Genomic DNA, 13,758 nt, shown 5'->3' with positions numbered 1-13,758 from the left:
TGCTGAGCCCAGGCCGCTGCTCTGGGCCGTGTCTCGTGGGCCGTTGCGCCCCAGCCTGTCTGCAGTGAAGAGTGCAGATCAGCCGGGCGTGAAGCCGGGCCGGGCTGAGCCTCCGACACATCAGGCATCAGAGCTGAGGGCCGGGCACCCGGGAGTCACGGCGTGGGGAGGGCAAGCACCACCTGCCTGCTTTGGGAAGGCAGAACCCAGCCGGCTGAGCCAGCCTTCCGTCTTCAGCCCAGACACCTCCAGTGATGGGAGCCGCCCAAGGCTTTGCCCGGCCTCTGCAGGAGCCAGCACACACTTACACTTCCAGTGCGGTCTCCAGGTGGTGCAGCTCTGCCCGCCCCTCTGTGTCTCTCTGCCTTGCAGTGCTTTGGCATGTCTCCTTCTCCTTTAGCCTCTCCCTCAGCTGCTCGGCATAGGCCTTTCTCAGGAGGTGGGGAGGGCGATCGGGGTCCTCAAACAGGTAGCGGCAACGGCTCTGCAAAGGCAGAAGAGCCTCTCCTAAAGCAGTGCCACCAGTGGCTGGGGCTGCTCGCAAGGCTTCAGCCGAGGCGAGAGGCTTGCGCAGGCTTGGCTTATTCTTCAAGGCAGCGGTGCTGACCCCCCTTAGAGAGAGGTCTGGGCACGAAACTGACCGCTCATGCCACCGCCAACTGCACGCTTTGGCCTGGGGCCCTAGGAACAGCTCCTCCTGCAGGGCAATCTGCAAGGCAGCAGGCAGACGGAAGACCCCTGCCTGGCCAGTTGGCCGCAGCGCTGCCGGGAGACCTTCCCTGCAGCCCTCCCAGGGGATGGGGAAGGAGAAACACCCTTTTCCAGGGGGCTGTGAAGTGCATGCTGTACCTGGCCTAGCTCCACCTTCTGCCCAGTTCTGCTGGCCTGGTACTGGCGCCACACTTCTGCTTCCACCTCTTGGCGCTTGAATGCCATGTGCAGCCGGAGCTGGTTTTCTTCCCTCTCAGTGTGGAGGGAGCTCGTTCTCTGGAGGCCACACACACACCACACGCAGCGTTAGTCTCCTTGGGCTTGGGCAGGGCAGGGGGGCTGGGACGATGGGCAGGTCCTGCTGCCCCTTGTGCCCCGGCCCAGAGCCCAAAATGTGACACGGGGCTGGCAAATCCCTAGGGCGTACCGTTCCTGAGGGCTGCGGAACACTCGCAGGGAGCCGCAAGTGCGGCCGAGCTGGAGGTTTGCTGAGCTCTGTCGGCTTCTCCTGGGACTTCTGCTGGATTACTGGCTTCTTCTTTAAAATGACTAGGTTGAAACTAGTAAGACTAGTCAGGAGAAAGAGAATGAACATGATGGAAGGAGAACAAAAATGAGCCGGCAGTGTGCCCAAGTGGCTAAGAAGTCCAACAGCACCCTGGCCTGTATCAGAAAGAGGGTGGCCAGCAGCAGTAGGGAAGTGATTGTGCCTCTGGACTTAGCGCTGGTGAGGCCACACCCCGAATCCTGTGTGCAGTTTTGGGCCCCTCACTGCAAGAAGGACGTTGAGGGGCTGGAGCGTGTCCAGAGAAGGGCAACGAAGCTGGTGAGGGGCCTGGAGAACAGGTCTTATGAGGAGAGGCTGAGGGAACCGAGGCTGTTTAGCCTGGAGAAGAGGAGGCTGAGGGGAGACCTTATCGCTCTCTCCACTCCTGAAAGGAGGCTGTAGTGAGGTGGGAGCCGTCTTTTCTCCCAAGTAACAAGTGATAGGACAAGAGGAAATGGCCTCAAGTTGTGCCAGGGGAAGTTTAGGTTGGACACCCGGAAAAATTCCTTCCCCGAAAGGGTTGTCAAGCATTGGGACAGGCTGCACAGGGAAGTGGGGGAGTCACCATCCCTGGAAGTCTCTAAAAGACATGCAGGTGTGTCTCTCGGGGACAGGGTGTGGCGGTGGACTCGGCAGCCTTAGGTCAACGGTTGGCCTGGGCGCCTTTAAAGGTCTTGTCCACCTGAATGATGGTGTTCTGAGCGCTGTGCGAGCACCGGGCCCTGCGCCTCAGCCCGCGAGCGCCATCTTGTGGGCAGCCGGCCGTTAGCCGCCAGGAGCTGTTCCCGCTTCGCTTCACCGCGAGAGGTGTCCGGCGCGCCGGAGCCAATCAGGACGGCCGACGCGAGCTGCACGCGTGCCCCGCACCGGTCGGAGCAGCGGGCGGTTGCGGGGCCCCTCAGATCGATCGGGCCCGTCAGGCCCCTCAGGCCCCGCAAAGCACTCAGATCCGTCAGGCCCCGTCAGTACTTCTTCAGGGCAGTGGTAGGGAGACTTGTCGCTGCCAGCAGGAACAGAAAAGATCCAGCACCAAGACCTTTCTAGGACTCGCCAGCCTGAGGGCAGCGCAGGGAGACTGGGCAGTCACACCAAGTGGCCACGATGCAGGCTTTCTGATTCATTAGACTGCTTGCCTGCCAGATGTTTTGTGGGCCAGGCAGTAATTCACCGACTTTGTTACTGCCCGCAGCTCTGAGTTGGACTGAGGCTACCAAAACTGTGTTAACTGCGTGGGTTTGACAAGGGGTGGAAGAAAAGAGTAAAGCCAGTCAGAGGCGGCAATAAAGTTGTAGTACTTTCCCCCTTCTCTAATGCCTCGGCGATCAAGCAAACGTTGTTTCCTAAGACAATAGCTTGTTTCAGAGAAGTAGAGTCAAAAATGAAATTTGCTCTGGGGATGTGCTGCTAATGATGAGGTTAGCTGCCAGTCAAGGCTCGGCTTTTCCAGCAAAGGCCTCTAGTAAGAGGAGGTATGAAGAGGTGCGGAGAATTTCTCCAGTAGAATCAGGGGAAGAAACTGTTGCAGGCATTTGTTTCAAATACAGCCTTTTCAGAAACCAAGGGGTTGCCAGGTGCCCAGAACTCTTAAGAAGCCCTACACCTTACCTAGGTATATTTTGGTGAAATCAGAGTAAGGAGTTATGCAAATGTAGTGTCAGTTGGCGCTGAGAATGGGCATCCAGTTTATAAGCACAGAACTGCTTTGAGCATTGCTAGGCAGGATTTGGATTTTGTGGAAGGAATATCAACGTGGAAGCTGGACAAAATAAACCAACGGGCCCAAAACCAGCAATGCACTTAAACCAGTACATCACCTGAAGTGAAATGGGAGTAGCTGCAATACCTAAACCCGTCCTTCAAGATAATCCATCTCTACCTGGCAATGTGGTACGGCCTCTGGGTCCCAATTAAAGTGAAAACCATGCAGGTGGCTAGCGCTTTCACGCTTTCTTTCGTCTGTCACCTCAGCCCTGACCCGGTCTAGTTCTAAAGCAGATTATAAAGCAGGGATGACTGAGTCCTGGTTCATCATATTCTTTTCAACTTCTACATAGGTCTCCTCAGTAGCAGATGAAAAAAGATGACTTGGCTTGCTCTTTAAAGTGCATTTTAACTCCTAAAACTGCAAAGCCACAAACTCAGTTTTCCATTGCTCTTGCATGTCTCTCATTTTGCCTCTCGCAAAGGCAGTCACAAAGAATCTGCAGCTGGCACTTTGCTGCCGAATCCGTGAGGGACGCGTGAGCAAGGCCAGGATCCGGCTCACGTTGCTGTCGGTGCGCTGGCGCTGCGGAGTCGCTTGTGATATATTTCACTCAGCAAAGACGGCACATACGAACCTGCACGTGCACAGGAATGGATGGCTTGAATCAAAGCGGGGAGCAGCGTGGTCACTCTGGCTGGGCACAGGCACCAGCAGCCTTTATTTGGCGGGTTCCCGTCTGCAGAGGCACTCCTCGGCCCTGCCACCCGCTGCTGATGGCTCTCCCGTTGAGAAGGGCGTCTGCTGTGATGCCTAAGGCCCCTGCCGCTGGGCTCTCCGGGGCTGCTTGCAGCTTCCTCGTGCGGCTGGCGGTCGCTGGGCCTTCCCAGGGCGCTCCAACAGCCTCATCTTCTCCCCCTTGCTAAAGGACACAGAAGAAAGGGCCTCAGCTCCGTAGCCAAGGAGAAGGGCCCATGGCACCCCAAAGCCTGGCTCGGGCCAGTACTTCTCGCAGGTGCTGCTGAGCCCAGGCCGCTGCTCTGGGCCGTGTCTCGTGGGCCGTTGCGCCCCAGCCTGTCTGCAGTGAAGAGTGCAGATCAGCCGGGCGTGAAGCCGGGCCGGGCTGAGCCTCCGACACATCAGGCATCAGAGCTGAGGGCCGGGCACCCGGGAGTCACGGCGTGGGGAGGGCAAGCACCGCCTGCCTGCTTTGCGAAGGCAGAACCCAGCCGGCTGAGCCAGCCTTCCGTCTTCAGCCCAGACACCTCCAGTGGTGGGAGCCGCCCAAGGCTTTGCCCGGCCTCTGCAGGAGCCAGCACACACTTACACTTCCAGTGCGGTCTCCAGGTGGTGCAGCTCTGCCCGCCCCTCTGTGTCTCTCTGCCTTGTAGTGCTTTGGCATGTCTCCTTCTCCTTTAGCCTCTCCCTCAGCTGCTCGGCATAGGCCTTTCTCAGGAGGTGGGGAGGGCGATCGGGGTCCTCAAACAGGTAGCGGCAACGGCTCTGCAAAGGCAGAAGAGCCTCTCCTAAAGCAGTGCCACCAGTGGCTGGGGCTGCTCGCAAGGCTTCAGCCGAGGCGAGCGGCTTGCGCAGGCTTGGCTTAGTCTTCAAGGCAGCGGTGCTGACCCCCCCAGAGAGAGGTCTGGGCACGAAACTGACCGCTCATGCCACCGCCAACTGCACGCTTTGGCCTGGGGCCCTAGGAACAGCTCCTCCTGCAGGGCAATGTGCAGGGCAGCAAGCAGACGGAAGACCCCTGCCTGGCCAGTTGGCCACAGCGCTGCCGGGAGACCTTCCCTGCAGCCCTCCCAGGGGATGGGGAAGGGGAAACACCCTTTTCCAGGGGGCTGTGAAGTGCATGCCGTACCTGGCCTAGCTCCACCTTCTGCCCAGTTCTGCTGGCATGGTACTGGCGCCACACTTCTGCTTCCACCTCTTGGCGCTTGAATGCCATGTACAGCCGGAGCTGGTTTTCTTCCCTCTCAGTGTGGAGGGAGCTCGTCCTCTGGAGGCCACACACACACCACACGCAGCGTTAGTCTCCTTGGGCTTGGGCAGGGCAGGGGGGCTGGGACGGTGGGCAGGTCCTGCTGCCCCTTGTGCCCCGGCCCAGAGCCCAAAATGTGACACGGGGCTGGCAAATCCCTAGGGCGTACCGTTCCTGAGGGCTGCGGAACACACGCAGGGAGCCGCAAGTGCGGCCGAGCTGGAGGTTTGCTGAGCTCCGTCGGCTTCTCCTGGGACTTCTGCTGGATTACTGGCAGGAATCTAAAGAGGCAACACAGGCTGAGCTTGTGGGAGCCCAGTCTGAGCCTGTTGCTCCAGGATGGGCATGCAGCCTTCCCCCCCCCAGCTCCGGCACCACCAGCCGGTTCGGCAGGAGGAGCACATGTCCGGCAGCACAAGGTCTCCGGGGCCTTTCGGCATCAGCACAGAAACCCCGGCCAATGGACGCCGCTCGCGCATACTACAACAAGGGCACCGGGTGCCCCTGCGCCCCCCCACCACACTGCTCCGCCAGCAGGCTCACCTGGCTCGGCCAGCTTCCTTGGCTTTAGCCCGCTCGCCTTCCTTTGCCAGCTGTCTGAATGCAGAAACCCTCCTCTGAGCCAGGGACACCGGATCCAGCACACTCACTGCAAGCAGGAGACAAGAGGAGGGCACAACAGTGTCTTTGGGAGCCTGTGGGCCAGAGAGGAGCGCCCACAGCCCCCTGCCAGCACTCCTCAGCTGGGACATTACCTCTGCGGGCACCCCTGCCCCCAGGCGCCAACTCTGTCCTGGGCTTCACAGAAATGCCAGGGCCCGATGCTGAGTTGGGGATCTCAAGTGCAAACCTGGAAACAAGAAGGCACCAGCTAGGCAAAAGGGCACCGCGCCTCCCTGGGAGGTGATGCTCATAAGCTTCTGGCAGGCATCTTTGGGAGCCACTGCCAAGTTCTTGGAGGACACAGCTCTCTGTGGGACCGGAGGGGCCCCACGGCCTCCCTCAGCTTCTGACGGTGCTTGCCTGGCCTTCCTGCCAGAAAGCTGATGACGGCAGCACACGCCCTCCTTGCTGCCCCTGCAAACCCTCCTGCCTCTCTCACTCTCTCAGGGCCCATCAGGAGCAGACTGGCTGCTTCACCTGCACTCTCCAAGCTGGGCAGGAACAAGCAGCGGGCAGACAGGGAAGCTCTCCGGGGAAGGAGATGCACTTGCCAAAGCCCAGCAGGAGAGGGGCCTCGGCAGGAGGGTACTTCCACAGCAGGGGCTGAGCAGCTGCTGCTGCCTCGACCAGCCAGGGGCTGCAGAAGCCACCCTGCTCACCTTGGCAGCGTGATGACCCCGTCTTGACTGATCCGGCTAAAATTGTCTTTGCCCGCGAAGGCCACAATACTCATCATCTTGCGGTCCTGCAAGGGGACAGGGACACATCAGCAGATGCCCAGGGCACGTAGAAAGGCGGTAAACCCTCTTGCTGCTCAAAGACGCAAAGGCTGCCTCTCAGAAAGCCGCACGCCGCCTTCTCCCTTGATGTCATTAGCCCCTGCCTCAAAGGGGCTGAGGTGCTACTGAGCCTTGGCCTAGCTCATGGAGCAGGTGTCTAGGCCAGGGGCCGCGGCAGGTGACGACGGCAGGCAAGAGAAAGGGACTGGGGAGAGCTTTGACAGCATTGCCATGGAGCCAAGAGGAGCAGCCCCGGAGAAATGACAAGCTCACCCCGAGAAGAGCTGCCAGCATGTTCCCTGTCGTATCCAGCTCCAGGAGGCAGTCATCAAAGAAGGTCATGCTGACCACTTTTCTTCGCACAGCAAGGATGCCAAAGCCATTGAAGGAGAATTCCACCTCCTTGTTGTCTCGGAGGGCCCCAGCGAAGAAAAGCAGGGTCTCATGTATGCACCGCTCCACGATTTTTTGTTGGAAGTGGATGTCTGCAGCAATCTCCTCAAAGTCGAGCTGAACAAGTGGTGTCTCGTCTAGGAAACAAGCACAAAGCAACCAAGTCACTGCCACCACAGTTCAGCTGACTCCCAGACTAGGTGCCGTCAGTGGCCAGCACTCAGGCAACGCTCTGCCAGAGGCCATTTTGGCTTCAGCCGCGTGTCCAGAAAGGACCTGATGGTCAGGAGGAGGCAAAGAGAAGCTTTGCCTCCTGCTGCCAGCAACCAGCTGGAGCATAGGGTGAGCTGGGGAGATGAGGCTGGCTCCCCAGGGAGGGTCAAGGTGCTGGGTGGACGACCATGTGCCCCCGCTCCCCCGCTCATCGCTCTCCAGGTCACAAGAGCCTTCGCTCGGCCATGTCACAGAGATGTCGGCACCAAGGCAAATGCAAGGGCTGTGCAGGGGATGCACCTGTTGTCTTACCAGGAATTTCGGTCTTGGTACACTTGAGCTTGTAAAAGTTCTTCAGAAACCTGCACGGCTGGAACACGGGTCTCTCAACAGGCAAAACCTGGTCCTCTCCCACCGTGGCGCAGGCTGGCACAAGGGCAAATGTCCCAATTCCGATGTCCACCGCCTGAAAATGCAAGCAGGAGGAGGGAGCGTTGTCAGGGCTGCGCAGAGGCGGGAAGGCTGCCAGATGACTGGCATGGCCCCGGGGATGGCGCTTTGTGACCCGCTCCGGATGCCCCAGGGGGCAGGATGGAGCACGGGCAGGAGGCGAGGCTCACCCTCTTCTGCAAGAGCTGTCTACAGATGTACCTAGACGCGGTAGCCCAGACTCTGCAGATTTCTGGAAAGCAAAGGAAAGGCATGCCGTGCTCTGAGTTGGCAATGGCCAGCCGCCCGGCACCCCCCTCCCCTCCCCACAGAGGCGACAGTGGAGTGCACTCAAGCGCCCCCTTGCCCTGAGCAAACACTCGCACCGCCGGGGCTGCCCAGCTGCGTTCTGGACCGCCCCCAGCCTCCACAAAGCCCATCCTGTGCCCAGGACAAGCCTGGGAAGGAAAGGCAGGCATCAGGAGTGTTTTGGGGAAGGGGATCCCGCCCTTTGACACGGGCAGCGGTTAAGAGGCCTGGGCTACCAAAGCCGCCCTCGAGCCCCAGGGCACCATCAGGCAGGGCTCTTCTTGCAGCCGCCAGTCCCCTCCAGAAGACCACCACCACAGCCCCAGCCTCAGGTTTTCCACAGCTCGTCTCCACTTCATCTTGGCTCCGACAGAGCTCCTGCAAGGGCCCTCCCTCCAGGGCCTTACCGCTGGTGGTGAGCTCCTTGAGGGTTGGGAGGTCGTTGGGCCCCAAGGGGTTAAAGAGCAGGTACTTCATCCTCTTCCTCTCCCTGCACTGCAGCCGCTGGGAAAGAAGTGCTTGTCCTAAAACCCCTCTGCTCCTCTCCTCCTCCTCCTTGCCACTTCCGCAAGCGTGCCGGCCTCCAGCGCTCTCCCGCGGCCTCCCCTCGCCTCCTGGCAGCAGGGCAGCTCCTGCGGAGCAGAGCGATGGTGAGAGCAGCCCCGTGGCGTTGCCCGGGCCTCGCTGGGAGTGTGGTCGGGGGCACGGTGGGGAGAGAGAGTTGTTGCTGTGGTGCGGGTGTCCCACTGTGACGTCACAGGCCACCTCGCGGCCCCACCCACCTTTGTCCCCAGGGGGGAAGAAAGTAGTTAGGGCTGTTTAGTTTGGTGGGAGGCTGGAGAAAGTGAAGTGCAAGGAAATGTCCTCACATAGATGTTGAAGGGAGGACACGGCCAAGACTTGGTGACTGGTATGAAACACTGGAAGTTGAAAGTGGTGCTGCGCTAGCCCCAGACGTGTGTGCGGAGGTGCGAGCGCCACAGGGGTGGACAGCCCGTTGTGACATCACACATCACAGGCAGTCACAAAGAATCTGCAGCTGGCACTTTGCTGCCGAATCCGTGAGTGACGCGTGAGCAAGGCCAGGATCCGGCTCACGTTGCTGTCGGTGCGCTGGCGCTGTGGAGTCGCTTGTGATTTATTTCACTCAGCAAAGACGGCACATACGAACCTGCACGTGCACAGGAATGGATGGCTTGAATCAAAGCGGGGAGCAGCGTGGTCACTCTGGCTGGGAACAGGCACCAGCAGCCTTTATTTGGCAGGTTCCCGTCTGCAGAGGCACTCCTCGGCCCTGCCACCCGCTGCTGACGGCTCTCCCGTTGAGAAGGGCGTCTGCTGTGATGCCTAAGGCCCCTGCCGCTGGGCTCTCCGGGGCTGCTTGCAGCTTCCTCGTGCGGCTGGCGGTCGCTGGGCCTTCCCAGGGCGCTCCAACAGCCTCATCTTCTCCCTCTTGCTAAAGGACACAGAAGAAAGGGCCTCAGCTCCGTAGCCAAGGAGAAGGGCCCATGGCACCCCAAAGCCTGGCTCGGGCCAGTACTTCTCGCAGGTGCTGCTGAGCCCAGGCCGCTGCTCTGGGCCGTGTCTCGTGGGCCGTTGCGCCCCAGCCTGTCTGCAGTGAAGAGTGCAGATCAGCCGGGCGTGAAGCCGGGCCGGGCTGAGCCTCCGACACATCAGGCATCAGAGCTGAGGGCCGGGCACCCGGGAGTCACGGCGTGGGGAGGGCAAACACCGCCTGCCTGCTTTGCGAAGGCAGAACCCAGCCGGCTGAGCCAGCCTTCCGTCTTCAGCCCAGACACCTCCAGTGGTGGGAGCCGCCCAAGGCTTTGCCCGGCCTCTGCAGGAGCCAGCACACACTTACACTTCCAGTGCGGTCTCCAGGTGGTGCAGCTCTGCCCGCCCCTCTGTGTCTCTCTGCCTTGCAGTGCTTTGGCATGTCTCCTTCTCCTTTAGCCTCTCCCTCAGCTGCTCGGCATAGGCCTTTCTCAGGAGGTGGGGAGGGCGATCGGGGTCCTCAAACAGGTAGCGGCAACGGCTCTGCAAAGGCAGAAGAGCCTCTCCTAAAGCAGTGCCACCAGTGGCTGGGGCTGCTCGCAAGGCTTCAGCCGAGGCGAGCGGCTTGCGCAGGCTTGGCTTAGTCTTCAAGGCAGCGGTGCTGACCCCCCCAGAGAGAGGTCTGGGCACGAAACAGACCGCTCATGCCACCGCCAACTGCACGCTTTGGCCTGGGGCCCTAGGAACAGCTCCTCCTGCAGGGCAATGTGCAGGGCAGCAGGCAGACGGAAGACCCCTGCCTGGCCAGTTGGCCACAGCGCTGCCGGGAGACCTTCCCTGCAGCCCTCCCAGGGGATGGGGAAGGGGAAACACCCTTTTCCAGGGGGCTGTGAAGTGCATGCCGTACCTGGCCTAGCTCCACCTTCTGCCCAGTTCTGCTGGCCTGGTACTGGCGCCACACTTCTGCTTCCACCTCTTGGCGCTTGAATGCCATGTACAGCCGGAGCTGGTTTTCTTCCCTCTCAGTGTGGAGGGAGCTCGTCCTCTAGAGGCCACACACACACCACACGCAGCGTTAGTCTCCTTGGGCTTGGGCAAGGCAGGGGGGCTGGGACGGTGGGCAGGTCCTGCTGCCCCTTGTGCCCCGGCCCAGAGCCCAAAATGTGACACGGGGCTGGCAAATCCCTAGGGCGTACCGTTCCTGAGGGCTGCGGAACACACGCAGGGAGCCGCAAGTGCGACCGAGCTGGAGGTTTGCTGAGCTCCGTCGGCTTCTCCTGGGACTTCTGCTGGATTACTGGCAGGAATCTAAAGAGGCAACACAGGCTGAGCTTGTGGGAGCCCAGTCTGAGCCTGTTGCTCCAGGATGGGCATGCAGCCTTCCCCCCCCCAGCTCCGGCACCACCAGCCGGTTCGGCAGGAGGAGCACATGTCCGGCAGCACAAGGTCTCCGGGGCCTTTCGGCATCAGCACAGACACCCCGGCCAATGGACGCCCCTCGCGCATACTACAACAAGGGCACCGGGTGCCCCTGCGCCCCCCCACCACACTGCTCCGCCAGCAGGCTCACCTGGCTCGGCCAGCTTCCTTGGCTTTAGCCCGCTCGCCTTCCTTTGCCAGCTGTCTGAATGCAGAAACCCTCCTCTGAGCCAGGGACACCGGATCCAGCACACTCACTGCAAGCAGGAGACAAGAGGAGGGCACAACAGTGTCTTTGGGAGCCTGTGGGCCAGAGAGGAGCGCCCACAGCCCCCTGCCAGCACTCCTCAGCTGGGACATTACCTCTGCGGGCACCCCTGCCCCCAGGCGCCAACTCTGTCCTGGGCTTCACAGAAATGCCAGGGCCCGATGCTGAGTTGGGGATCTCAAGTGCAAACCTGGAAACAAGAAGGCACCAGCTAGGCAAAAGGGCACCGCGCCTCCCTGGGAGGTGATGCTCATAAGCTTCTGGCAGGCATCTTTGGGAGCCACTGCCAAGTTCTTGGAGGACACAGCTCTCTGTGGGACCGGAGGGGCCCCACGGCCTCCCTCAGCTTCTGACGGTGCTTGCCTGGCCTTCCTGCCAGAAAGCTGATGAGGGCAGCACACGCCCTCCTTGCTGCCCCTGCAAACCCTCCTGCCTCTCTCACTCTCTCAGGGCCCATCAGGAGCAGACTGGCTGCTTCACCTGCACTCTCCAAGCTGGGCAGGAACAAGCAGCGGGCAGACAGGGAAGCTCTCCGGGGAAGGAGATGCACTTGCCTAAGCCCAGCAGGAGAGGGGCCTCGGCAGGAGGGTACTTCCACAGCAGGGGCTGAGCAGCTGCTGCTGTCTCGACCAGCCAGGGGCTGCAGAAGCCACCCTGCTCACCTTGGCAGCGTGATGACCCCGTCTTGACTGATCCGGCTAAAATTGTCTTTGCCCGCGAAGGCCACAATACTCATCATCTTGCGGTCCTGCAAGGGGACAGGGACACATCAGCAGATGCCCAGGGCACGTAGAAAGGCGGTAAACCCTCTTGCTGCTCAAAGACGCAAAGGCTGCCTCTCAGAAAGCCGCACGCCGCCTTCTCCCTTGATGTCATTAGCCCCTGCCTCAAAGGGGCTGAGGTGCTACCGAGCCTTGGCCTAGCTCATGGAGCAGGTGTCTAGGCCAGGGGCCGCGGCAGGTGACGACGGCAGGCAAGAGAAAGGGACTGGGGAGAGCTTTGACAGCATTGCCATGGAGCCAAGAGGAGCAGCCCCGGAGAAATGACAAGCTCACCCCGAGAAGAGCTGCCAGCATGTTCCCTGTCGTATCCAGCTCCAGGAGGCAGTCATCAAAGAAGGTCATGCTGACCACTTTTCTTCGCACAGCAAGGATGCCAAAGCCATTGAAGGAGAATTCCACCTCCTTGTTGTCTCGGAGGGCCCCAGCGAAGAAAAGCAGGGTCTCATGTATGCACCGCTCCACGATTTTTTGTTGGAAGTGGATGTCTGCAGCAATCTCCTCAAAGTCGAGCTGAACAAGTGGTGTCTCGTCTAGGAAACAAGCACAAAGCAACCAAGTCACTGCCACCGCAGTTCAGCTGACTCCCAGACTAGGTGCCGTCAGTGGCCAGCACTCAGGCAACGCTCTGCCAGAGGCCATTTTGGCTTCAGCCGCGTGTCCAGAAAGGACCTGATGGTCAGGAGGAGGCAAAGAGAAGCTTTGCCTCCTGCTGCCAGCAACCAGCTGGAGCATAGGGTGAGCTGGGGAGATGAGGCTGGCTCCCCAGGGAGGGTCAAGGTGCTGGGTGGACGACCATGTGCCCCCGCTCCCCCGCTCATCGCTCTCCAGGTCACAAGAGCCTTCGCTCGGCCATGTCACAGAGATGTCGGCACCAAGGCAAATGCAAGGCCTGTGCAGGGGATGCACCTGTTGTCTTACCAGGAATTTCGGTCTTGGTACACTTGAGCTTGTAAAAGTTCTTCAGAAACCTGCACGGCTGGAACACGGGTCTCTCAACAGGCAAAACCTGGTCCTCTCCCACCGTGGCGCAGGCTGGCACAAGGGCAAATGTCCCAATTCCGATGTCCACCGCCTGAAAATGCAAGCAGGAGGAGCGAACGTTGTCAGGGCTGCGCAGAGGCGGGAAGGCTGCCAGATGACTGGCATGGCCCCGGGGATGGCGCTTTGTGACCCGCTCCGGATGCCCCAGGGGGCAGGATGGAGCACGGGCAGGAGGCGAGGCTCGCCCTCTTCTGCAAGAGCTGTCTACAGATGTACCTAGACGCGGTAGCCCAGACTCTGCAGATTTCTGGAAAGCAAAGGAAAGGCATGCCGTGCTCTGAGTTGGCAATGGCCAGCCGCCCGGCACCCCCCTCCCCTCCCCACAGAGGCGACAGTGGAGTGCACTCAAGCGCCCCCTTGCCCTGAGCAAACACTCGCACCGCCGGGGCTGCCCAGCTGCGTTCTGGACCGCCCCCAGCCTCCACAAAGCCCATCCTGTGCCCAGGACAAGCCTGGGAAGGAAAGGCAGGCATCAGGAGTGTTTTGGGGAAGGGGATCCCGCCCTTTGACACGGGCAGCGGTTAAGAGGCCTGGGCTACCAAAGCCGCCCTCGAGCCCCAGGGCACCATCAGGCAGGGCTCTTCTTGCAGCCGCCAGTCCCCTCCAGAAGACCACAGCCCCAGCCTCAGGTTTTCCACAGCTCGTCTCCACTTCATCTTGGCTCCGACAGAGCTCCTGCAAGGGCCCTCCCTCCAGGGCCTTACCGCTGGTGGTGAGCTCCTTGAGGGTTGGGAGGTCGTTGGGCCCCAAGGGGTTAAAGAGCAGGTACTTCATCCTCTTCCTCTCCCTGCACTGCAGCCGCTGGGAAAGAAGTGCTTGTCCTAAAACCCCTCTGCTCCTCTCCTCCTCCTCCTTGCCACTTCCGCAAGCGTGCCGGCCTCCAGCGCTCTCCCGCGGCCTCCCCTCGCCTCCTGGCAGCAGGGCAGCTCCTGCGGAGCAGAGCGATGGTGAGAGCAGCCCCGTGGCGTTGCCCGGGCCTCGCTGGGAGTGTGGTCGGGGGCACGGTGGGGAGAGAGAGTTG

At 60.7% G+C, this 13,758-nt stretch overlaps 1 protein-coding gene across 1 annotated transcript; it reads right to left on the bottom strand.

Annotated features, from left to right (window-relative positions):
* Positions 1-9,590: 9,590 nt before the first annotated feature.
* LOC147413255 (uncharacterized) lies at positions 9,591-13,511 on the bottom strand. The gene is made up of 10 exons (XM_086480069.1): positions 13,442-13,511; positions 12,923-12,984; positions 12,615-12,768; positions 11,970-12,226; positions 11,577-11,662; positions 11,010-11,104; positions 10,798-10,903; positions 10,424-10,535; positions 10,135-10,272; positions 9,591-9,770 (listed from the first exon to the last, which is right to left on the bottom strand). Exons 1-10 carry the CDS (start codon positions 13,509-13,511, stop codon positions 9,591-9,593), a joined length of 1,260 nt encoding a protein of 419 aa, XP_086336195.1.
* Positions 13,512-13,758: the final 247 nt, after the last annotated feature.

The sequence above is a fragment of the Leptosomus discolor genome, chromosome Z, assembly GCF_034619465.1.
Source record: "Leptosomus discolor isolate bLepDis1 chromosome Z, bLepDis1.hap2, whole genome shotgun sequence".
Classification (NCBI taxonomy): Eukaryota; Metazoa; Chordata; class Aves; order Leptosomiformes; family Leptosomidae; genus Leptosomus; species Leptosomus discolor.
Note: the sequence above shows the minus strand (reverse complement) of the source record. Positions and strands in the feature narration are given on the sequence as shown.

Coding starts and splice junctions, on each gene's coding strand:
- LOC147413255 (XM_086480069.1), bottom strand. CDS start 13,511: ATGAAGTACCTGCTCTTTAACCCCTTGGGGCCCAACGACCTCCCAACC. Junction 12,227..12,614: donor TACCAAGACCGAAATTCCTG/GTAAGACAACAG, acceptor CTTGTTTCCTAG/ACGAGACACCACTTGTTCAG. Junction 10,904..11,009: donor GGGCAGGGGTGCCCGCAGAG/GTAATGTCCCAG, acceptor TCCTGCTTGCAG/TGAGTGTGCTGGATCCGGTG.